Source organism: Schistocerca cancellata, chromosome 2 (assembly GCF_023864275.1).
Source record: "Schistocerca cancellata isolate TAMUIC-IGC-003103 chromosome 2, iqSchCanc2.1, whole genome shotgun sequence".
Lineage (NCBI taxonomy): Eukaryota > Metazoa > Arthropoda > Insecta > Orthoptera > Acrididae > Schistocerca > Schistocerca cancellata.
The window spans coordinates 604,952,679-604,979,854 of NC_064627.1; the positions used below are offsets into that span (position 1 = coordinate 604,952,679).

Genomic DNA, 27,176 nt, shown 5'->3' on the forward strand with positions numbered 1-27,176 from the left:
TTAATTCTCAACAGATGGTCAGTTCCACGTTGGCTCCTAACATCCATTATGTCTGATCCGTCCCTCCGATCAATCAATATATGGTCTATCTGATTTCTAGTTTGTCCATCTGGTGACATTCATGATTCTGTATGTATCTTTTTATGTAGAAAGCATGTACAGCTGACAGTCGTGTTTTAACTTGTAGCAAAATCTACAACCCTAATTCCATTATCATTTGATATTTCAGGGAGGATATGTCTTCCTATAGTTGGCTGATAGGCCTCTTCTTTTCCTATTTTTGCACTCCAATTAAGATCTTAATATTATGTGCAGGAGCCTGATCATATAACATCTCTACCTTGCTAAAAAACTCATCCTCCTGTTGTTCAACTGCCTCCTCTGTGGCTGCATGTGCATTTCTAATTGTTATGTTAAAATACTGTACCTTTAATCTTAATATGGGCATCCATTCACTGAATGGTTTGAAGCATATCACAACATGTTTCAGTTCATTAACAACCAAAAAACCTGTTCTAAAGGTATTCATCATCCTGCCACTATAGAATATAGTGAAATTTCCCCAGTTAAGTAACTTCCGGTCCGCCTACTTTCCTGTAGAGCAAATAGTTTTATATTGTCATCATTTACTTGCATTATCAGCTGATGTAATGTAGAGCTCCAGCTTGGTATAGGCTCCACACATTCCATATTAGTAGGTACAAATCTCTTTTCCTTTATTGTTTGCTGGGGTCATCAAAATATCTGTCTGGCTTATTCCTTTGTTAGCATCCACAACTGATTTTTACAGGGAAAGACTGTTAATCTTCTGCCCAAGCATTTGAGGGGTTGTCCCTTACAGCTCGTTGGGTAGCTGGTTCCATTTTTAAGTGAGCATCCTTACCCTTTGTAGATCCCTCTACTGACTGCAAGGTAGCAGTTGATGGTTGGAGGCTCCTCTGCCTTTCTTCCAAGCCATTGGCCCTCATACCTGCTGGTTTTGGTCCACCCCAGGTATTTTATTTATTTCACTGGTCCCTTCCATATCTGAAGAGCATCCAATGATCTGCCACTTTGAGAGGTGGCTGATGGGGGGACCAGCAACCCCACATGGGAGGGGTTTTTGTTGCTGAACTGCATTTTAACAGTCACAATACCAGGCAAAAATTATTTCCTTGTATACTTGTCCTCCCTGTCTGGGGTTATATACTTCAGTGTGAAGATTTTCAACAAGCTCCAGTGTAACAAAGCAAGAAACTGGGAATCCCTAACAATTTAAAAAAATTAAAAAAAAAAACATATCTCACTAAATACTCTTTCAACAAATTATCTGAATGTTTAGATTCTAGGACTGAAAAGTTCTGTTGACTACATGTCAATTAGTTATGAAGCTACATGTCAAGTAGTAATGTAGTGTACAGAGCACTAAGTACTTGTAGACACAGGAAATTTTTTTAAGTGCCATTTTAATCAAGTAAATATTACAGTACGTAACGATAGACTGCTACACACTGTAAAGATTACATGTTGAGTTGCAGACAGGCACTCTGAAAATATTGTTACGCACTGAGCTTTCAACCAAAACCTTTTTCAGAAAGGAAACACATGCAGATTCACACAAGCAAGCACACTTCACACACACATGATCACAACATCCAGCCACTATCGCCACAATGCAGCTATGTCATGTCAAAAGGAAGCAGAATCCAGAGTGGGGCAGGGTAGGGGGAGATATAGCAGGGTACAGGTGGGGGGGAGAGTAGTCAGTGACACAAATTGAGGGGAGAGGGTGCCAATATAAAAAGCTGTCCAATTTATGTAGCAGAGGTGGTGTATGACATGGCTGCTTTCTTTCACATGTGGCCTGATGTCCGATCGAGTAGGATAAGCCTCCAGAAGTGTGTATAACAAGGGATCTCAGTAAAAGTAAAATGGATTTATTCCACAGTAAATTAAGTACAGGGTTATTACAAATGATTGAAGCGATTTCACAGCTCTACAATAACTTTATTATTTGAGATATTTTCAAAATGCTTTGCACACACATACAAAAACTCAAAAAGTTTCACAAATGTTCGATATGTGCCCTTTTAGTGATTCAGCAGACATCAAGCCGATAATCAAGTTCCTCCCACACTCAGCACAGCATGTCCCCATCAATAGGTTCGAAAGCATCGTTGATGCGAGCTCGCAGTTCTGGCACGTTTCTTGGTAGAGGAGGTTTAAACACTGAATCTTTCACATAACCCCACAGAAAGAAATCGCATGGGGTTCAGTCGGGAGAGCGTGGAGGCCATGACATGAATTGCTGATCATGATCTCCACCACGACCGATCCATCGGTTTTCCAATCTCCTGTTTAAGAAATGCTGAACATCATGATGGAAGTGCAGTGGAGCACCATCCTGTTGAAAGATGAAGTCGGCGCTGTCGGTCTCCAGTTGTGGCATGAGCCAATTTTCCGCGGGCTACGCGTGAAACTAGCCCGCACGCGTTCAACCGTTTCTTCGCTCACTGCAGGCCTACCCGTTGATTTCCCATTACAGAGGCATCCAGAAGCTTTAAACTGCGCATACCATCGCCAAATGGAGTTAGCAGTTGGTGGATCTTTGTTGAACTTCGTCCTGAAGTGTCGTTGTACTGTTATGACTGACTGATGTGAGTGCATTTCAAGCACGACATACGCTTTCTCGGCTCCTGTCGCCATATTGTCTCACTGCGCTCTCGAGCACTCTGACGGCAGAAACCTGAAGTCTGGCTTCAGCCAAACAAAACTTTATGAGTTTTTCTACGTATCTGTTGTGTGTCGTGACCATATGTCAATGAATGGAGCTACAGTGAATTTATGAAATCGCTTCAATCATTTGTAATAGCCCTGTATAATAAGCTGGCCTGTAGACCACAGCTGTTCAAGCTCAAAAAACTATGACAAATTCTTAAATTGTTTCTTAGAGGTATTTAATGAATCATTTCCTCATAGATATAAGCAAAAGAATGTAAGTGGTAAACTCAAATGGATTACAACAGGAATAAAAATTTCTAGTGCCAGAAAGAGAGAGCTCCACAATGAGTTAAACTCAAACAGAAATCCGGATTTTGTTACTTATGTCAAACAGTATAAAGCTGTATTTAGGAAAGTTGTAGCGGCAGCTAAAAAAATGGCAAATAATAAGTTCATACAAGAACACAGAAATAAAACAATAGCAGTGTGGTCAGTTGTTCAGTCTGAATTAGGAGCCAAAGTAAACATCCATGAGATTTTGAAAATTAGACATGAAAATGAAATTATAGTAAACCCTGTTCAGATGTCAAGTTGTTTCAACGAATTCTTCCTAAATGTGGTAAGATCGGATGTGGATATGACATTCTATCAGAGCATCACAAATTTGGAAACAGCCAGAACACATCTTTTAAACAATTTGAAAAAAAATCACCCAAAGAGATGTGGAAATGGAAATATTGTCTCTAAAAAACAAAACCTTACATGGTTGGCATGAAATAACATCTGTAATCAAGTATGTGTATGATATTATTTCTCAACCACTGTCAACTATTATAAATCAATTTTTGAACAGGGATGCTTTCCAGATGTATTGAAATATGCTGAGATCAAACCTCTATTCAAGAAAGGATCGACAGAAGATATGGGGAATTACTGCCCTACCTCTCTCTTGCCAGTCTTCTCTAAAGTGTTTGAAAAGTTTGCAGCAAAACAAATTAATAACTTTCTTACCGTAAGTGATATAATTTTTAAAAACCAGTTCGGATTCCAACAGGGTAAAAGCACTGTGAATGCTATAAATGAGTTTATCCAAAAAATATGCTCCATGTTAGATAAAGGTAGAAAGGTCACAGGAATATTCTGTGATCAAACTAAAGCTTTTGATTCAGTGAACCATGAATTACTCCTCCACAAATTACAGATACATGGAATAAGGAACACTGCTTTAAAATGGTTTAGCTCTTACCTGTCAGGTAGAAAACAAAGAGTAATTTTAACTTCAAATGGAACCAATTATTCATCAGAAAGAAAAACAGTTCCCCAAGGAGTCCCACAAGGTTCGATATTGGGTCCCTATCTGTTTCCTTTTTACGTAAATGACCTACCACTTGCTATTGATGTTCGTTCAGTCTTATTTGCTGATGACACATCAGTTCTAATTGAAAATGAAGTATCTGAAAATATTCCAGAAAAAAAGCCAAAACTACTTTAGAAAAACTTGAATCTTGGTTCTATCAAAATGGACTAAAACTAAATGTAACTAAAACCAAAATGATGCAATTTGAAGCTAAATCAGTAGAAAGGAGTGAAATAAAGATAACTTGCAATGATCAAGATATCACAGAAGCAAACCATGTGAAGTTCTTAGGCCTAAATCTTGACAAAAATTTAAATTGGAAGGTACACACAGATTACTTAGCAAATAAATTGAACAACTTAGCATTTGCAATGTTTATTTTGTCAGGTGCCACAAACATGGAAACCAAAAAGATAGTTTACCACTGCTACTTTGAGTCAATTATTTGTTATGGCATAATCTTCTGGGGAAATTCAGCAAATGTCACTAGGCTCCTAGTATTACAAAAGAAAGTAATTAGAAACATGTGTGTTGCAAAAAAACGGGAATCCTGTTGACCACTGTTAAAAATTTAAAAATACTATCTATCCCCTCACTTTACATATATGAGATGGTGGTGTTCCTATATAAAAATCAACATAAACTAGACACTTTCCATTTTGACCATAACTACACCACTCGCCACAGACATAACTTCAAGCTTCCAACACATCGTTTAAAACTTTATGCCCAAACGCCAGAGTATATGGGGTTAAAAATTTTCAATAAAATAAAAGGCAGTAATATATCTAAAATGGAGATTGGTTCACTGAAAAGATTTCTCTTTACTCTTCAGGTGGAAAAATGGTATTCTGTTGATGAATTCATTGAGGACAGCTTCACAGTCTGAACACGGGGATTGTATTACATGTATTATTTTATGTACATGTGTAGCTGTAACTTAGAAATGTAAAATATAATGTAAACTTTTGTATTTCTCTTAAAAAAGTGAAAAAAGTTTCTTTTGTAAACCTTGACATGTCTCCTGTACATCAAATCAAATGATCTGAAAATTGTACGTAATGAGATGAATAAATCACATATCACATACCACAGGACTGGAACAGGATGTGCAGGGTGGGTGGATTGGACAGGTCATGCATCTGGGTCTTCCACAGAGATATGATCTCTGGGGCAAGGGATTAGGATTTGGAGTGGCACAGGGATGGATTCTAGGATGTCATTCAGGTTGAGTGAGTGATGGAACACCACCTTAGGAGGGGTGAGAAGGATCTTGGTAGGATGTCCCTCATTTCAGGGCATGGTGATAAGTAATCAAAGCCCATGCAAAAGATGGGGTTCAACTGTTCCAGTCTGGGGTGGTTTCAGATGATGAATGGGACACTCCTTAGTGGCCAATTCTTGGATGTGGTGGGAGGGTTGGGGATGTGAGGAGAAAGGAGAAATGAAACATGAGATCTGTCTGCAGACTGGGTCCTGGGGATAGCGGCTGTCTGAGAAGGACTTGCTGAGACTCTCAGCATATGGGGCAATGGAGTTTTTGTCACTGCAGATATGCCACTCTCAGGAGGCCAGGCAGTATGTGAGGAATTTTTTGGTGTGGAAGTGATGACAGCTGTCAAAATGCAGATACTATTTGTGGTTGATGGGTTTAATGTACACAGAGATGTGGACGAAGTATCAGAGAGGTGGAGGTCAATGGCCTGGAAGGTGGCATGCTTGGTTTAGGAGGACCAGGTTACGTGGGTTGTTGATTGGAAAGAGGGTGTTGAGGCTGTGAAGGAATGAGGATACGATGCCTTGTTCATGAGTACAGATCATGATGATATTGTCAATGAACCTGAACTAGACCAGAGGTTTGCAGTTTTGCGAGGCTAGGAAGATTTTCTCAAAATGGCACGTAATCAGTTTGGCATAGGAGGGTGCATGTGGGTGTCCATGGCTGTGCCATGGATCTGTTTGTTGAATTCTGGCTGGAGAAGCCAGAGATAGCAGTTGTGTGTGTGTGTGTGTGTGTGTGTGTGTGTGTGCGCGCGCGCTTCCTTTCTAAAGAAAACTTTGGCTTGAAGCTCAATGTGTAACAATACTTTTGTTGAGACTGTCTGCAACTCGAAGTGTCATCTTTACTGTGAGTAGCAATCTGAAATACTGTTGATATTCCAACCTGGACTTTTCTTTCTTTAAAATATTAAGCTACTAACAGTAGACAAACAGTAGCTATATAGCAAACTGACGACACAGCAGCTTTTTTCAGTGTAGCAGCTTCATTACTAATTGACTCAATTAAATCTAAATGGCATAGTATAATTAGCATTAAGCAGTAATACTGACAGTTTACTGTTAATGCAGTGCAAAGAATAAGTTCTACAATTTTCTTGTCTTTTGTTAATGTATACCATGACCTGTTCCACATCTCTGAATATCCTTTCTGTAGTAAGGATCTATGGAACACTAAGAGTGAATGAATAGCAACAGCACAATTTATTCATGAACAACAATGTATTACACAGGGCAGTATTTCCTCTGGCAAGAAAGTTTGGCAGGTGGTGAAGTAAATCTTGTTAAGACAGTAGAAGATGCCATGGTCCTTGAAGCCTGTATAAAGCAGTAGTAGTATGTAAATGAACAGTTACTGAGAGAAATGGAGCAAGTAATAGCTCACAGTGCTTGTCAGGAAAGGTACAATAACCAAGCGAGATGGTGTGGTGGTTAGTACACTGGAGTTGCATTTGGAAGGACAATGTCAAACCCGTGTCCTGCCATCCTGATTTAGGATTTCCATGATTCCCCTACATCGCTTCAGGCAAATGCCAGGATGGTTCCTTTGAAAGGGTACAGCTGACTTCCTTCCCCATCCTTCCATAATCCAATGGGACCAATGACCTCACTGTTTGGTCCCCTCCCCAAAATCAACAAACCAACCAAAGGTACAATAATGAGAAACTGATTCTGACTTACATGCAGTGTGGGTATGATGTTCTCAGGCTAACATATAAACTAAAGCAATTGTTTATGCCACAATTTGATTTTATGTGATGGAGTGACTTCTCATGCATCCAAAAAATCTATGAAAGCTGCTAATCAGAAGGTGCTATTATGTTATCAAATTGACACTTCACAACATGGCAGCAGCCAGTTGGATAATCTGGGTACAGATTTTAGTTGCACTTAACACTGAGTACCACCTAGCATGTCTTCAAACATTTCACCAATCCCCCATAACTGGTTAAAGAGGAAAGTCACACCATGTATGTGTTGACAAAGCAATGTAAATTATTTCTTGCAGAAAATAGCAAGGAATGCCATTTTTGAGTATGGAATTTACTCAGTCCGGTAAATGAAGACAATCATACAGATATGAGATCTGCAAAAAGGCATCTGAAGGAGAAAAGGAGAAATAAGAAAAGGTTATAAGTTATCCAATTCACCAAAAGAGTGAATCATCGCTTTCAGGAACACTGACCACAAAATGCTATAAGACATCTAATACCTGAACGGAAAGATGAGAGCTCTTCACGAATAAAGGCTTAGACCTGTGAAAATTGCTGGAAAGATCATTTTAGAGGATATTCTCTCACAAATTTTCAGCGGTTACATTTACCCCTGATTCAATAATTTTTTTTGTTTTTTTTTTGGGGGGGGGGGGGGGGATGGGAAGGGGAGGGGGGTGTCCATGGTCCATAATCTGTTGTCCTACAAACATTGCTTCCCTTACTTTGCACTATTATTTTGACAAACTGGATCCGCAAGGTTCATCTTTGCTCTGGTGCACACCATTATGATAGCAGTGTGGTCAAAATCTTTCATCTTCCATTGCAATTGCAGTAGCCACATATATCTACAAATGTTTGTATCCAAACTTTTTCTGAATATTTTAGCAACTTTATAATTTGCAGGTACTTATGACGAAGCTGCTAGACTCAAAATATACTACATTCTGTGAGTTAAGAGGGCTACAATAAAACAGTCAGCCAGTCCATTCAGCCAGTATATCTTTGACAATGCTGACTTTAATGTTAACTTGCTGGATGGGTATTAAATTTTCCACACCGTGGTTGTAACAATGGGCATGACCCCCTTGGAGTTGCAGTAATCAGTGAACCAGAAGTATGTTGTTTGAAAGTGAGCTCAGTGTCCAGTTTAACATTTTTATGATGGAGTGAGTGTCATAGCGGCCCCTTATCAGTTAGAGGTCCCACACAACAAACAAGCAAGGTGGGCTGCTGACCTCCCTTCAAGAGCTCATTATCAAAACATCACCAGTGAATGTAAACATCAACAGACTTTCCGCATAAACATGGCACTACTTCGTGAAAAGCCATGTGACAGAGATCCACCAATTGGAACTAATGTGACTAAGTGTAGCACTCTGGAGAATTGGTGTTATAAGCACGCCAGCAGAGTCACACCAGCAGTGTGTACTTACAGCTAGGACAGCTCTGGCCCGGGCTCTATCCCAGAAGACACTCGCCATAGTCTTCCATACAAATTTGTATCTTGTTGGGCATAACACCATTTGGGAATTGTGTAGCATAGTATTTTGGTTGTTGTTATTTCTTTTCATTGTCTTGTAACTTTCATCTGGCTTTTGCCACCACAAGAATTATTGTGTTTCTTGTTCTTCTCGAGTTTGGAGATTAGTGCACATCAAGAAGGCATTTTAGTTAAATAAGGTGTGTTCAAACTTGATCATTAGTCCTTTCCTGCCAACCGCAGGACACTACAGTGAGACTTGTGCTCTACTATGAAAGGGATAATTGGTATGGCTCGCAGTTTACAAGTAAAGCCATATCACATAATGACCAATACAGGATTAAAAACAATCAAATGTATAATGGTTTAGGTTTAGGTCTGAAACCAGTACATATCTACTCAGCTGCTGACTTGCTAGGCCTAACACAGGTGAGGTTCTTCTTTCACTGTTTATTCCCTTAGCCTTTGAAGACCCTTTTTCTCCACAAGGCAGTGGAGTCCTCTTCTAATTATCCCCAGAAGGATGGGTTGCGTCATCCATCATTCTGGAGGCCTTCTCCTCTGCCCAAGGTGCCGTTTAGATCTTCATCTGTAACCCTGGTCATGGGTTCCATGTTATACCCCGTGAAGCTGGGTCCCTGCCTGAACTTAGCCATCCTTTCACACCAACCTACTGATGTGGAGGATGTCCACCCTTGCAGCATGGATGCGCCAGGCAAGAATTATTCAATTGGTTGACAGGGAAGGTGTCCTATCTCCCTTGAGCTGGGTTAATGGTTGTGGGAAAGTTTGGAAGACCTAAAGGTGCCAAAGTACCAAACTGATAAAGTCAAGATGCTATACCAAAAGTGTTACAGCTGTGTCCAAGTAGGCAACAGACGATCAGAATGGTTTAAAATAAAGAGAGGTGTGCAACAAGGAAGTGCCCTATCACCACTCCTGTTTGTAATAGTAATGGACAAGATCATAAAACCTATAAAGAAAAGAAGACAGTGAACCAAATGCCCTGGTTTTTGCTGATGGTTTGATAGTATGGAGAGAGAGAGAGAAGCTGAAGCAGAGAAGAAACTTAATGACTGGAACAAAACATTCAAAAATTTAACACAAAAAAATTAATAAAACACAGACAGTAGAAATTACCATCAACATGCAAATAACAACTTCAAATATATTCCTAGAGGGAGTCAAAGCAGAATTTGTTTCACATTTCACATTCCTAGGAAGCATGATCTCAAAAGACAACACCATTAAGCAGGAAATACTCAGCAGGACACAGAAAGCATCTAATTTTTAGAGTCAAATCAGAAATATTCTCTGGGATGGTAAAATGCCATGAAAAGCAAAAGCAATCATGTACCACACCTATTTCATACCAATTCTAATATATGGTTTAGAAACATGTACCCTACTAAACAAAGACCACAGCAGAATTCAGGCTACAGAAATGAGATTCATTATAACTGTGACCCAGACAACTAGAAAGGACAAAATCGGGAATGTGGTGAATAGAAAAGTAGCTGGTATTGAGGTTCCTGTCACCAGTGTCATAAAGAAATGCAGGCTTCATTGGTATGGGCAAATAATGAGGATGAACAGCCAGAGACCTGCCAGAAGGTATTTCAATCTGAACCTTGTAGGAAGCAGACCACAGGGAAGAGAAAGAAAATGCTGGATAGAGACTGTAAGATCAGACGTGGAGGAGAAAGGTCACAAATGGGAAGGTGTCTTGGTTGGTTGGTTGTTTTGGGGAAGGAGACCAGACAGCGAGGTCATCGGTCTCATCGGATTAGGGAAGGACAGGGAAGGAAGTCGGCCGTGCCCTTTGAAGGGAACCATCCCGGCATTTGCCTGAAGCGATTTAGGGAAATCACGGAAAACCTAAATCAGGATGGCCGGACTCGGGATTGAACCGTCGTCCTCCCGAATGCGAGTCCAGTGTCTAACCACTGCGCCACCTCGCTCGGTGAAGGTGTCTTGGAACAGGAGTGTATGAACACAGAAGGAGATGGCAAGCACTTGTACACCACCCCCAGGAAACTGGAACTGGAAAACTATGATGATGATGATGATGATGATGATGATGCATACAATATCAACATCATATCTTCACAGAATATTGTGCCAGCTGCCTCTGATTTGTCTAGTAAATTAGATAAAAAATCAGTAGTGACATATCTCAATGAGGAACCTGAAACTTTCAGCCCAGGTCAGGAGCATGTAGAGGAACCCTTGCTCAAGTTTAAAAGAATAGTTGACCATGCACTGGATAGATATGTACCCAGTAGAGCAGTTCATAGTGGGAGGGAACCTCCATGATATACAGTCACTATAAAGAAACATGTAAAGTAGAGATAACTGCGTAATAGGTGTAAAGCAAAACATAGGGCTATTGATAGAGATACGCTGAATGAAACGTGTTTGGCTGTCAAGAGAGAATGCATGACGCCTTCAATGACTACAGTAGCAGAATATAGTCAAATTACATTTCACAAGACCCAAAGAAATTCTGGTCGAACGTAAAGGTCATTAGTTGCACCAAAGTTAGCATCCAGTCCCTAGCAAATGAGACAAGAATTGAAACTGTGGGTGGCAAAGTAAAAGCTGAAATGCTTAACTTCATTTTCAAATGTTCCTTTATGAAGGAAATCTCAGGAGAGCTGCCCCAATTCAATTCTCGTACCACTGAAAAGATGAATGAAATAAGTATTAATACTGGTGGTGTTAACAAACAACTGAAATTATTAAAACTGAACAAAGCTCCAGGCCCCAATGGACTCCCTATCAGGTTATATACTGAATTTGTGGCCGAGTTAACCCCTCTTCTATCTATAATCTACTTTAGATCCCTTGAACAAAAGACCATGCTCAGTTCTTGGAAAAAGGTACAGGTCACATCCATCTACAAGAAGGGCAGTAGAAGTGACCCACAAAATGGTAGAAGTGATCCACAAAAGTACTGTGCAATATCCTTGACATAAATTTGTTGTTTGTTAGAACACATTCTGAGCTCAAACATTATGAGGTATCTTGAGCAGAATGACCTCCTCAATGCCAACCAGCATGGATTTCGAAAATATCGATCATGTGAAACCCAACTTGCAGTTTTCTCACATGACATACTGTGAGCTTTGGTCAAGGAAACCAGATAGATTCATTGTTCTTGATTTCCAAATAGCATTTGACTTACTACCATCTACGCTTATTGTCAAAAGTATGATAATATGGGGTATCAAGTGAAATTTATGACTGGATTGAGGACACAGCAAGTTATTTTGGATGGAGAGTCATCGTCAGATGCAGAAGTAACTTCGAGCGTGCCCCAGGGAAGTGTGCTGGGACCATTTCTATTCATGTTCTATATTCAAGTCCTTGCAGGTAATATAATAGAAAAATCAGGCTTTTTGCAGATGATGCAGTTATCTATAATGAAGTACTATCTGAAAGAAGCTGCATAAGTATTCAATCAGATCTTGATAAGATTTCAAAGTGGTGCATAGATAAGCAACTTCTAAATGTTCAGAAATATAAAATTTTGCAGTTCACAAAGCGAAAAAATGTAGTATCCTACAATTATAACATCACAGGGTCACTGTTGAAATCGGCCAAGTCATACAAATACCTGGGTGTAATACTTTGTAGGGATATGAAATGAAATTATCACATAGGTTCAGTCGTGCATAAAGCAGGTGATAGATTTTGGTTTGTTGGTAGATTACTGGGGAAGGGCCATCAGTCTACAAAAGAGAATGCTTACAAATCACTCGTGTAACCTGTTCTAGAATATTGCTCAAGTGTGTGGGACCCATACCAGATAGGACTAACAGGTGATGTTGAACGTATACAGACAAGGGGAGTGTGAATGGTCACAGGTTGTTTAATCCATGGGAGATTGTGACTGACATACTGAAAGAACTGAACTGTCAAACTCTTGAAGACAGATGTAAACAATCCTGAGAAAGTCTATTAAGAAAGTTTCAAGGACCAGGTTTAAACGATTACACCAAGAATATACTAGAGCCAACACAAACTGCTCACACAGGGATCATGAGAATAAGATCAGAATAGTTACTGCATGCACAGAGGCTTTGAAACAATAATTCTTCCTGCTCTCCTTACGTGAAAGGAACAGGTTGGTTGGTTGGTTGGTTGGGGAAGGAGACCAGACAGCGTGGTCATCGGTCTCATCGGATTAGGGAAGGAAGTCGGCCGTGCCCTTTCATAGGAACCATCCCGGCATTTGCCTGGAGTGATTTAGGGAAATCACGGAAAACCTAAATCAGGATGGCCGGACGCGGGATTGAACCGTCGTCCTCCCGAATGCGAGTCCAGTGTCTAACCACTGCGCCACCTCGCTCGGTGAATGAATGGAACAGGAAGAAATCTTAATAACTGGTACAATGGGATGTACCCTCTGCCATGCACCTCATGGTGGTTTGCAGAGTATAGATGTACAAGTAGATGAAATGACCTGGATTTATGGGAATATCTGTATTCTAATCATTAGTACTAAGATAGAATGGTTTTATGAAGGAGGAACGTCTCATAAGAATTATGAATGTTCCAAAATAGTATGTTCCCTTTCTTTCATCAGCACACCTCCAAGCAAAAGCAAAATGGAACTTCCTGGAAGATTAAAACTTTGTGCTGAATTTTTGCTGGACTTAGACTTGAACTTTGGACCTTTGCCTTTCGCAGGCAAGTGTCTACCAGCTGAGCTATCCAAGCACAACTTACGACCTGTCCTCACAGCTTTATTTCGGCCAGTATCTCATCTCCTACCTTCCAGACTTCACAGAAGCTCTCCTGCAAACCTTGCAGAACTAGCACTCCTGGAAGAAAGGATATTGCAGAGACATGGCTTAGTCACAGCTTAGCCAAGGTAGGAGATGAGCTACTGGTAAAAGTAAAGCTGTGAGGACAGGTTGTGAGTCGTGCTTGGGTAGCTCAGTTAGTAGAGCACTTGCCTGTGAAAGCAAAGGTCATAAGTTCGAGACTCAGTCCAGCACACAGTTTTAATATGCCAGGAAGTTTCATACCAGTGCACACTCCATTGCAGAGTGAAAATTTCATTCTGGAAGTGCAATATGGTATTTACATCCATCCTTGCTGCAAATGACAAATGCAAGTAAATAAATCAGAAAACTCACACATTAATTTTGATCAACCAGTCTACTGGAAGGATTTGAATGTGGTAGCAGATGTTTTACTTCCATAACTAAGCAATGTCATCATGAGAGTAGAAGGTTTCCATCTGTTGTTATCTTTTGTGGGTGCAGTTGTGACAATTATGGCTGTGAGTGAATTGAGAGAACTTTTCTGCGTGATTTACACTGGAAACAGTATCGATTAGATACTAGGACTGTTTGGGCACACATCCTCACACAGGCTGTTTGGCTGGTTTAAGCACTGAATGCCTAGATTCGACTGAAGGAGAGTTTCCTGCACTGGACAGAGTTATCACTTGTCCATATAAATCATTATTCAAAGAGTTTCATGTTGTGACTGTCAAATTGTCAGAAACATTATGAGATTTTCACTCTGCAGCGGAATGTGTGCTGATATGAAACTTCCTGGCAGATTAAAACTGTGTGCCCGACCGAGACTTGAACTCGGGACCTTTGTCTCAGATGGTAGAGCACTTGCCTGCGAAAGGCAAAGGTCCCGAATTCGAGTCTCGGTTGGGCACACAGTTTTAATCTGCCAGGAAGTTTCATATCAGTGCACACTCCACTGCAGAGTGAAATTCTCATTCTGGAAACATCCCCCAGGCTGTGGCTAAGCCATGTCTCCGCAATATCCTTTCTTTCAGGAGTGCTACTTCTGCAAGGTTCGCAGGAGAGCTTCTGTAAAGTTTAGAATGTAGGAGACAAGATACTGGCAGAAGTAAAGCTGTGAGTACTGGGCATGAGTCGTGCTTTGGTAGCTCAGATGGTAGAGCACTTGCCCGCGAAAGGCAAAGGTCCCAAGTTCGAGTCTCGGTCGGGCACACAGTTTTAATCTGCCAGGAAGTTTCATGTCTGAAACATTGTTGAAAACTGAAAATGGTGGTGCTTCAGCTATGGCATAGCATGTACCCCTGTGAAATAACTTCACTAAAACTGAATGTATGGGAGACTCCAACCTGCACATCGAATTTGTCAAAGTAATGATTCCTTAATTTAATGAAGGAGGCCATTTTAAGTACACTAAGAGTGTAAATGTGTAGTACCAGGACATGATCAGTGTGAAAGACAAAATGGATATTGTGGAATTGTCATAAGCTCACAGCTGAAGGCTACTTCAATACAAGATGTACTCAAAAACTCTTAGGGTGTAGATCCTTAGCATTTTTTGATGGGCATCCCAGAGACATCTGCTACCAAAGCACCAGAACAACCTCATCAGGCTTTACTGCACCCATCCACAATATTCATCTTCTCCACAACAACAGCCATTACAGTGTCAGAATAAAAAGTATTATCCAACAAAATGCTAATGATTGAAATGGTAGTAGAGGGAATTTTGGTTCAGCAGGCAATAGACTATTCTGATGTAATGACAGTAAACACCAGTACGGGCTGCTGACTTTGATAGTGTCACCATCACAGGTGAAGATGTGGGTACCCTGGTGCTGAGGACAGCATTATCCTCTTCTCAAAACAACATTATCCAGAATAATGGGAGCAATAATGTCCTCTATATATTTTACTTGTCAACATCATGCAAATACACAGGATTGTCTTCTCCTTCATGCAGCAATTGAGTGTGACACTACTTCGAACCCTTTGTGGACAAGGGAAGAAGAAAGTCAGCACCATTTATAAGGAAAACCCTTTTCTATCTGACTTAGTTGGTGTTTTCAAAACACCAGATGTAAAAGCACACAATATTTAAGCACGTAAAAGGATTCTTGTGACACTGTACAGTGAAAACATGAACAAAAATACACTGGACTATGCTCATGGCCAAACAGTTCTCTAAATATACAGTAAAACCCAAAAGTTACTTTTCAAGGCTATCATCTTCATGAGATGCCTTCTTCTACCATTCGTTTATGTCTGTCTACAAGTGCAGACTTGGGTGGATAATAAAAAGATTCTGTCAGTTTGGGGGCGGATGCTACCAAGAAAACAGATGATTCCCATAACAATGAAAAATGCAGCTACAGACTCTTTACTGAGAGTCAGTTGTTGCAAATATACAAAGAGCTTTGCACAGAACCCTGCAGCTGCAAAAAAAGTAGGATTCCAATGCTCTGTCACTTGCAAATGTTGTGCCCATGCAAGTGAGTGTCTGCTTGAACCAGACCCAAATGAGAAAGTTGATGAGGGTAGTAAGATGAAGGGAGAACTCTAATCGATGAGATCATTTCTGATGAGGAAGAAACTGAGCCCAGCATGACTTGCCACCTGGACGAAAGAGATCAGGCCATAAACTTTTTTGTATGATTCTGTATTCTGCTACATGTTTTTCAGTCATAGAAACTCCTGTTTTGTATGCAAACACTTGGCTGGTATGAAATGTCATTGTACATAACAAAAAAAAAAAAAATTGTGTTCTCCATTTACTTATACACCTGAATTGAATGAACATCCCACTGAAGACTGGAAGAGAGGAGTGGGAAGGGGAGTGATGTTCAGTCATTCAGTGTTGACAGTTAGAATGTTAAGACCTGTACTCTTTAGAGGTATTCAGTGATTTGATAGTTCTGCAGTTCCTTTGAAGGTCTGAGAGGGGGTGAGAATATTTTTACTCAGTATTTAAATAAGAAATTTAACATTCTTAAGTAAGATCCAAGGGCTTTCTGTTATAGGATGCAAGGGAAAAGTATATAGACAAAACCTGGAAATCTGCTAAAATTTCATTGTTTTGTTTCTCCCCCACAGTTAGCACAGAGTTTGCAAGGACAACAACTTTTATTCAATACTTCAGATCATACAGCATACTAAAAAATTCAGAAAACGCAATTTTTGAAAAGTTCATTGTACCTGTCAACTTGACTACACAGGATAACAGTTATCAATACAAATTAAAGCACAGTGTCTGACATAGACAACAAAACATATCACATAACATCAGTTCTGTAAGATGATTTTACATGTCATTCAAATACACCTCTTTTTTACTTTCAGTTAAACAAACAACTGACATCAAGACATATATGTTGGGGCACTACTACTTTTTCCCCATCGTGCTGTTGTAGAAAACTTGCTCATCCTTTGTTATGTCTTAATATGGCTGTATTATGAGGGCATCCTGAACAATGCTTAGACATGATCTCACAGACATATGTCAAAGCATTGGGAGACTCCCAATGTGAAATAGCTATAAGACTTAAACAGGTAACACTTGATGGATGCATTTGATACTTTTTCCCAGGTGTGTTTACCTCAGTATCGTGAGGGTATAGGAATCATGTAGCACAAAATATGGTATTGATCTGTTTCTCTGTCTATCTAGAATCCTAAATTTTGTATACAGTAACTTTCCGTTGTGTATTTAAACCCTCCATATTGTCTGTTATTATTCACAGTGTTGTATAAAACACCTTAAACAAATGTTCCAAAAACACAAAGCACTTATACAGAACAATAGACTGAATTATTCAAAGGGAATTTTTCACAAGTCCCCCCTGTCTAGCAGAGAAACTACTTAATTGAAAATAAAAACAAGTCAAAAGAACCATGCTTGGTATCAGCTGGAGTGATCTATGAAAAGCTGAAAACCATATTAAATGAAAACAGAAAAGGTGTCAAACTGCAAAAAACGACATGGGAAGTCAAAACGAATTTAAAAGGAACCAACTGTCACTAACTGAGGAAGACTTTCAAAATAACGCTATCAGGAACTTCCATTAAAACTTCTGAAAAAAAAAAACCTCCAGACTTACCAACCGTCTTAACTGTGCTTAAGAAATGAAAATCGAAAAATTACATATACATGCATGCTCCGCAAGCCACCTTATGGTGTATGGTGGAGGGCACATTGCACCACTACTAGTCAATTCCCTTCTTGTTCCTCTCAAACAGAGCAAGGAAAAAATGACTTTCAATAATCATAATATGAGCTATAATTTCTCTTATCTTTTTGGTCCTTAAGTGAAATGTACGTTGATGGCAGCAGAAAAATTCTGCAGTCAGCTTCTACTACCAGTTCTCTAAATTTTCTCAACAGTGTTCCTCAAAAAGTACATTGTCTCCCCTCCATGAATTCCCATTTTAGTTACCATGGTATCTCCATAACACTTGCATGTTGATCGAACCAACCAGTAAAACATCTAGCAATCTGCCTTCGAATTGCTTCATGGGGATCCCAAACACTTAGGCAGTATTTAAGAATGGGCCATGCTAGTGTTCTATATGTGATCTCTTTTACAGATAATCCACACTTTGCTAAAATTCCACTAATAAACTGAAGTCCACTATTTGACTTTCCTACTATAATCTTTACATGCTTGTTTCATTTCACATCACTCAGCAATGTTACACCTAGATATTTAACTGACATGACTGTGTCAAGCAGTGAATTACTAATGCTGTATTGGGATGTTTCAGTATTATTTTTCCTACTCATCTGCATTAACTTACATGTTTTTACATTTAGAGATATCTGCTATTCATCACACCAACTAGAAATTTTGTCTAAGTCATCTTGCATCCTCCTACAGTCAGTCAATGATGACACCTTCCTGTACACCACAGCATCAGCAGCAAACAGCCACAGATTGCTCTTACCCCATATGTCAGATCATTTATGAACGTAGAGAATAATAGCAGTCCTATCACACTTCCAATGGGCAATCCTGACGATATGCTTGTCTCTGATGAAAACTCACCATCAAGGGCAACATATTGAGCTCTATTACTTAAGAAGTCTTCGAGCCTCTCACACTTCTGAGAACCTACTCCAGATGCTAGTATCTTCACTAACAAACCTCAATGGGTCACCATGTCAAATGCTTTTCAGAAATATAGGAATATGGAATCTGCCTGTTGTCCTTCATCCATAGTTTGTAGGATATCATGTGAGAAAGGGCAAACCAAGTTTCACATGAGTGGTGCTTTCTAAATCCATGCTGATTTGTGGGCAAAAGTTTTTGTATCTCTACAAAATTTATTAATTCAGACTGAGAATGTGTTTCAGAATTCTGCAGCAACTGATGGTAAGGATATTGCTTTGTAAATTGCAGATCTGTTCTTTTACCATTTGTATATAAAGGAGTCACCTGCACTGCTTTCCAAGGTGCTTGGGACTTTACATTGGATAAGAAATTCACAATAAATGCAAGCTACATAATGGGCCAAGGCAATAGAGTACTTTTTGTAAAGCCGAATTGCAGTTCCATTCAGACCTGGCAACTTATTTGTTTTCAACTCTTCCAGTTGTTTCTCTATGCCATGAACATGTATTACTATGTCCTCCATATGGATATCTATGCAATGGTCAAACAACGGTATGTTTGTACAATCCTTCTGTGTGAATGATTCCTTAAAAGCAAAATGTAAAACTTGAGCTTTCCTTTTGCTATCCTCTACTGTCATTCCAAACTAGCCAATGAGTAACTAGATAGAAGCCTTCATCCTGCTTACTGATTCTACATAGGTCCAGAATTTTTTCACATTCTCAGTCAGATCTTTTGCTAAGACATGGTTATGGTGGTAGTTTATGCTTTGCGTATCGGTCTTTTTACAGACACACAAATCTTTACCAATTTTTGGCTGTCATCATTTGCACACCCTCTTTTTAACCAAGAGCAATTTCTAATTTTCAATATAAAACCATGATGGATCTGTTCCATACTTAATGCACTTATTCAGCACATACTTCTCCAGAGCACAATTTACAGTCTCAATTTACAGTCTCAATTTACTCCTATACATCCATCATACTGGAACTAAATGATGTCCATTCTCAGTCTAAGTGGTATGCTGACAACTGCTTATCTACTCTTTCTAGCAAAAATACTCTCCAAGCCTTGTTGAGTGATTTATTAACTTTAGTGACCATTGATGCTATGTGACATCATGATCACTAATCCCTGTCTCCATATTGACACCATCAATAAGGTCATGCCTATTTCTAGCTACAAGGTTTAAAATATTTCCATTGTGTGTGGGTAGTCTAACTATAGTTTCAAGACAGGTTTGGAAAATGTATTCAAAATTACCTCACAAAACTGCCTGTCCATACCCCCTACAATGAATCCATAGACTCCACATCTATACCCAGTAAATCAATATCGTCTCCAACTGACATTGTACCATATGGGTATTTCCACACTTCTGAGCATGGACATTCTTTCAATGACTGTAAAATTGTCATGGCCTAATTGGGTGGCCAGTTAAGACATCAGACAGTTAGTCTGATTTCACCTAGACCTGACAGTCACACTCAAATTCAAACTCAACAGAGAAAATATTTTTATCGACTGCAATGAACATTCTCCCTCCTATGGCATCTCATCTGTCTTTCCAATATACATTCCATGACTCACTAAACATTTCATAGCTTTCTACGCTGGTTTTCAATCAGCTCTCAGTTCCAAGAATAATCTGACTGCAACAAGTTTTGTGGAGGGCAGTAAATTTGGGGACTTTGTTATGAATACTTTGACAATCTACTGATATAAAATTCTGGCAGTTGATGTGTCTTTACTTTGCATGTTATCTGATTTCACTATCTATGAAATTAACCCTGAACGATATAGCATCGCTTCTTGAAAAAAGTAATGTAATACAACTTATCAATGTGTAACTAAAATGGAACCGCTATACGTGCTCATAGAATTGTGTAAGAAAAAGATTTCTTTGTTTCACATTCTTGTCTCCTTCTTTATCTTCCTGGTCTTGTTGGTTCTGATGTCCTATCTGATGGTCACATAGAGATCACAGTCGGTAAATAATTACTATAGTTATCTGTAGCATTATTATCAATTTTGTCAAATATATATGCAATTATTTATGGTAGAATGTGTTTTTTGTTGGTTGCAAAAAGTACCTTCTCTGACCCATGATCATCATTTACGTAATAATTAAATGTTGCCCTCGTCATTTTGTCTAAGTTATTTGTTGTAGCGATGTCATTAATGATAAAATGATAAAAATTCTTTTAATAGTCATTCCTTGCAAGAAGTATTAAAGATAATAATCTTAATAACTACAGAATGGCATCTTGTAATATTTTCCATTTCATTTTTTAGGCCAGAGGTACAGTTTTATGAATAATAATTATTGTTAATGTATATGCTGCCATTGCACATAGGCAGCTATACTGGAGCATCAAGCCTCACAGAAAAAGAAATAATTAAGCAGTTTATTTAACTGGTTTATCGCGTAACATAAAAGAAAGATTTTTTTAAAATCCATTGTGAGTAAGATGGATGTCTTCACATTGGAATACGTATGATATTTCTGGCGATAGCGCCCTGAGAAAAAATTAACCATGGCCTTTAACCAACATAAAAGAGAATTTTTAACAAAACATTTTCATTTCCAATTATCAGAATAATTTATTTCATTCTCTTTTGAAAAAAGCTTACGCGATAACAACTGTGAAAAGTGTGGAATATTAGCAAGCTATTTTAAGATGATGTAAAATTGTGAAGAACCAAGAGCAAAATTTCTAGAAAGAAATGCAGGATGTACGTACACAAACTGAGACCACCTGCCAGAATGGATGAAATCTAGAATATCAGTAAAGATTTAAAGAATGATAAGGCCCCACAAGGAAGGTTCAGTAACAGCTGAAAGATAGAAAATTGTATGTGCTGGAACAGCCAAGAAGATACACAGAGTCTTTCAAAAAGTCTGGGAAATAGAAGCAAGATTGGAAAACAGCATTAATTCATTCAATCCACACAAAAAAGGGATAAAATGGACCCCAAAAGCTGTAGAGGAATTAGCCTCATTCCAGTGACTTACAAAGTTCTTTCGAAATCGGTCTGGAAAGCCAACTGGATCAGCAATTATGAGAGTACAAAGGAGGGTTTAGAATAGGATGATTCTGCAGAACAAATTTTAAACCTTAAATTTATAATCAGGTAAAAAGGATAAGAACCAAAAGCATTTAAATGTAACATTTGTAGACTTTAAAAAAAAAAAAAAAAAAAAAAAAATGTGATATGACTGATGAGCAAACATTAATCAACACCTTAAAAGAGTTTGGAGTTGATCAAAGATCAGTGGCAATTATAAGAGACAAACTAACAAATAAAAAATGCAAAATTAAATTTTCAGGTGAAACTTCTGAGGCTTTTGAGATCAAAACTGATGTACGATAAGGAGATGGGTTGTCCCCAGTGCTGTTCAACTGTGTACTAGAAAATGTTGTCAGGGAATAGAGGAAAAGAACAGAAAAGAAGATGGAATTTTAACAAGCATAATCAGGAGAAAAGGGGTACTCTGAGTATTGATTTTTTGGCTTTTCCAGACAATCCTGCCATCTTAGCTGAATCCATAGAAAATGGAACAATGCAGATAAATCTCCAATAAGACACAGTTTCAAAAGCTGCATATTTTTTGAAAAAGTGAAGTATATGACAGATGCAAAGCAGGCACGAAAATACATGATAACTGATTGTGGAAGATTAAAAAAGGCTACAAAATTTTAACATCTAGGTGAAATAATACAACCGAATGTGCTTGACAACAAAGAAGCTAATTGAGAAAGGGCTCCATAAATGCAAAACTACAGGACTACAACAATGTCATTACATCAAAATGGCTTTATACTTCACAAATACTTCCGTTAAATAAAGCCACACAATTAGGTGAGATACAAAAGAAGGAACGAAAAATAATAGGGAAAATTTTGGGACCAAAATGTGACAATGGGAAATTACGAAGTACTAATGAAGTTCATGAGAAAATACAATGTAGATTAGACACAATGAGGGAGAGAAGAGTTGTATTCCATGGACATTTACAAAGGCTAGGAAAAAAAAAGAATTTTTAATTTTTTTGACAGAAACCTGACAACAGCGACAGTCAAAGAAGATTACACAGAGCTGAGGGATGTGGAAATAATGGAGGAAGAAATAGGACAGAGAGAAAAGTTCATAACAAAAGTAAAAGGTATCAAGGGCTCCCAGGAGAAAACAAAGAAAGAGACAGGTGCAATACGGACAGAAGAAGAAGGAGAAAAATAAGGAAAGAATGAAACACTGCAGGAAAGAATGAAACATTACTGGAAAGAAACAAAGGAGAAAAGAAAGAAGACTTAAGTTACTTCATGTGCTCCTTAGTCAGCCAAACCAATAAAAAAAGTTAATAATAAGACCATCATATAATTGTTATCAGAAGTCCTGCAGTTCACAGATGTCTCTCTAGTTTGGTAGCTAAAAATGTAATGAGCTTAGAAATTGCTTTAAGAAATAAAGTAAGAGATTACTGTTGTGAAACTATAAAAAAAAGAGTAAGATGACAAAATAAGACCAATATGAGCAGCATAGCAAAGCAAATAAGACCATTTACTTCTATAAGAAAGGAACATTTACAAGCAATACTATGCTTGGTATTAAGTAAAAGAAGAACTTCATCTGTTCATCACTATTTCCCATTCTAGTAGTGGTCTGAATATGTAACAAAAACTAGTGCTATCACATGCAATTACTATATCAGACAGGTGTTCCACTGAGTATTACAGTTAGTTTTGGTTATGCCAAGTCAAGTTCTGTGGATTCTGACACAAAAGTAACCCTAAGCTTGTCTACCAACTTTGCTTGTATGTGCTTATAACACACACGAACTATCAGTTATTGCAGAACATGGTAACTCACCTTGGTGGTTTACCGAGTAGTCTTCTCTTCCCTTCCATCTGGATCTGTACCTTTACAAGGTCTGTAGGGCTAGCAACAAATTGTGCCAATGCTCCAGATGTAACACCACTAATGGCTGATTTCCTTTAAACAAATCATACAAATAATGGAAGAAATATAAAAAAGCATATTAAGTAGGATATAACTCTTGGTGGAAAACACAGTAACAGATGAAAGTAAATACTGAAGATATTACTTCAGAATTCGATATTTTTCTTGGGGTCACTATACTATAAATTAAAGAAGGAAAAACTTTGGGAAATTAAAAAAAAAACATTATTCTTCCTGGTTTATACATATATGAATCTCTAATCTTCCCTAAGTCATATCAAGACTTCTCTACACTAAATACTGAAGTTCACAACTATGAAACAACAAATACATATGATTTTCATATAATGGAAAGTCCAGGTTGGAATCTATCCTTTCCATAATTGTTGATTTTTGTAAAGTCATTCACACAAAAGCCTACCAGAAAAGTGTACTGCACCTTCGAAAACCTCTGTTCAGTGCCTTGCTTACCTGACATCATTATTTATTTCAAAATGGACATCAGTTTTAACAACATTAAGATATAAAATGTTTTCTGTCAACCACTTGTAGACTTACTTGGTTATTCTCTTGACTGTGTTTGATATGGTTTAGTTTAGCCTTTAATCTTAGGTTAACTTGGTTGTGTTCAAGAATCAGTTAATGTGATATACAAAATTTGATGTTTCCATAATTTTGAATATGATTTTGTTCCTGTGATACAGTCTGTAATTATGCCCTTGAATTTCTGTCATGAAAATAAATGTCCACTCATTTATAGGGGATGACAATCAATGAAAAAGAAACTGCTTTAGTGTCCCTTGTATAATTTTACAGCCAACACAGTCATAGGCCTTGGTCAAGTCACAACACTCCTCATACAGCTCTGACTCTTCCTTACAAAGAATCCTTCACTGAAGCCAAACAGAGAGAAAACAGACAAATTATTCTTCATAAAGAACGTCAGTTTTCTGTTGACAGCTAGTTTTCTATTTAAGGAAATAAACACTGAAAGAAATAACATATGTTTGCAATTACTGATTATTTGCTTAACTTCATTTCTATTGAGAACTGCTGCTTCTGCATATTTTGATCTGTCCAGAAATATGCCTTGAGCCACTTGTGGATTACAAAGATAGCAAAAGTGGGAGACAGTGTCCTGTCAAATCAGCATACGATTCCCTGCTAAAATCCTGTTGGAGCTGGAAGGATTATTTTTTTCCCGCAACATCACGAATTTTTGCTTGGTATGAGACTCTAATGTATCCATGTTTGGCAGTCTGAAATTAGTTCCTATCACTGTTCCCATGTTGCTGTTATAAGTAATCACCGAGGTTAGTGAACAGTGACTTTAATATGTTTTCATTCCTGCACTACTATTGTCTTGGTACTGAAACTTATTAATGTCGCTTTATTATTTATTTCTTGTTTAATAATGCTCCAGGTTACTGTTACTTTAGGATTAGTTATTTTATTTCTTGTTTTTACAACAAGAAAATGGAGAAATTTGTGGTAATGATTCAATTCTTGATTAGAACATATTCTCTGAACAAAAATGAACTCTCTCCACCTATTACAAGACACTTTAATTCCACATGTTTATTTATGCCTCCATCTACTTCTGTCCAGTCTTACCATTAACTGTTTCCAGGATGCACAGGATTCAGAATGCTGTAGAAATATGTGTAAGAGGGAAATAAATTTGTATTCTTCATAAATCTCTTTCTGTTCATCTTTCTATAAATTATTTATGTAAAGTATTTTCTTTCTGTTATCTAAAACTAGTTGGGCAACACATTTACTGGTCAATAAAATTCTTCTGCGTATGTGACTGCATTGTCACTGTATAAAGTTTTCCAACATTTTGGCCACTGCCGCAAATGGCCTTCCAGAGTATTTTTGCTAATTTATTTTTGATAGCAAATTCATTATGATAAGGCAATTCACTGTGTGTTGTTTTAAATGCAAAATCTGAATGTAATTAAATCTAAAATTATGCTCTAGGACTTCCTAACATCAGTTGGAACTTCAATGTAAAATTATTGCCAAGTATCATGAAGAAAAACACCAGCTGTCTTCAGGACCACCATCTGATAGTAATATTCATTCCAACTGCTTCAAGAAACTAAAATAATTGCCATTAGTAGTATATATGCAATCAATATCCCTAGTTTGCAGGTTTCGCCATTTAAAGAGCTGCAGAATGCAGTATCAACTAGACTCTACAGTCAAAGATTTAAACTACTTTTTTTCTGTATTTAGCCACAGTCCATTTCTTTCCCCTAGTTTTCATCCATTTTAGTGTATCAGGCAAGTTTCATAATTATGATGTGATGTCCTCAGGAAAATAACATCTCTTATTTTGTCTTATTGGTATGAGAGAATTTTGCCAAAATGAAAATTCACTGAAGACAACTATAAAATTATGAAGCACAAATTCTGGCCATTTCCTACCTTCAGGAGGCAAAACAGCAGTACAGCTGACAGGCATATATAAAAATATATGAAACAACCCTAGCTTTTGGAGAGGCAGTTTCTTCCTCAGTGGGGAGAGAGAAATAGGTTGGAAAAGTTTAAAAAAGTAAGAGCAGATCACTTAGACCACAGAATGAGAGGAATTCACACATTGGGAGGATGTCAAAGACAGACGAAAGTGGGGAGGGAGGGGCAGTCAGAAAGAATAGGAAGCCAAATGCAATACACTGGTAAGCAGCACTTCCCAAAATACACATTAAGAACTACACTTGCCACCTCTTCTTAGCTGACTTCAAAGTTACCACAGAACACACTTCAGCCCTAGCTGTCCAATACCACTATATGAAGTCTCCCATAAAAGACGCCAACCATTTCCTACAAACAAATCAGCCAGACTGTTATGGGAATCACAATAGCCCATCCCATGCCAATCTTTTCATGGGCACATACAAGAGGCATCTGTCAAGACCCAGAAGCTGGGTATTGTTACATGTTTTCAAAATATTTTCAAATCGTGGCACTGAAGTAGGACATGGGCACCAGTCCAGTATTCACCCAGTTGGATGTGGGGAAACCACCTACAAACAACATCCACGTTGGCCGGTTCTGTGGCTCTCATCGTGAGTACATCAGACAAATTTGATCTGGAGATGGCACACCTCCATGAATCCCAGAAGCAGTATGCTAATAAATCCTACAATATCAGAGGCAGAGCAACTTCTGAAACCATGCATGTTGTTTATCAATTGCCTTGTGTCCACTGTACATCATTTTACACAGGAATGACTATCACTAAAATGGTTGAGTGCATGGTGACATTAAAACCACCTGCCTAGGGGACACCCAGTATGCAGTTGCTGAACATGTTCTATAGCATGACAGGTGAATGAGTGTCTGCTACACTGCATGTGCTATTTGGATCCTCCCATGCAACACTAGCTTCCATGAGCTCTGGAAATGGGAACATACCCTGCAATTCACCCTTGATCCCAACACCCTTATGGACTTAACTTCTGTTAACACATTCCCCCCCACTCCCCGCAACTGCCAAACCAGGCAAGTCCCTGGCTCTCACAAACTCGGTATGGCAAAAACATGTCTCCATTCACAGGCAACTCAGAAACACCTATGCTCCTTCTGCAAGAAACTGCTGCTGGGCAATCCCCACTACATATATCACATCTCTGAAATTTAATCCCTTGCTTTCCATCACCTGGAAGAGCATTCCACCTCCATATGTTATCCAACCTGCTGATCCAACTGCCACCTTGGGGCGCCACTATCCATGCCCCTATCCTACCCACTGTGTTTCTCCTCATCAACCTCTCATAACACCAAACCCTGCCT

General features: G+C 38.5%; 1 protein-coding gene across 1 annotated transcript in view; it reads right to left on the reverse strand.

Moving 5' to 3' along the window:
* LOC126162256 (mitochondrial uncoupling protein 4) overlaps window positions 1–27,176 on the reverse strand; it is a 427,706-nt gene that overhangs the window by 130,302 nt on the left and 270,228 nt on the right. Inside the window, exon 5 of the mRNA XM_049918647.1 lies at window positions 23,286–23,408. Within this exon, the coding sequence (XP_049774604.1) occupies window positions 23,286–23,408 (123 nt within the window). The remainder of the gene's footprint in view (window positions 1–23,285; window positions 23,409–27,176) is intronic.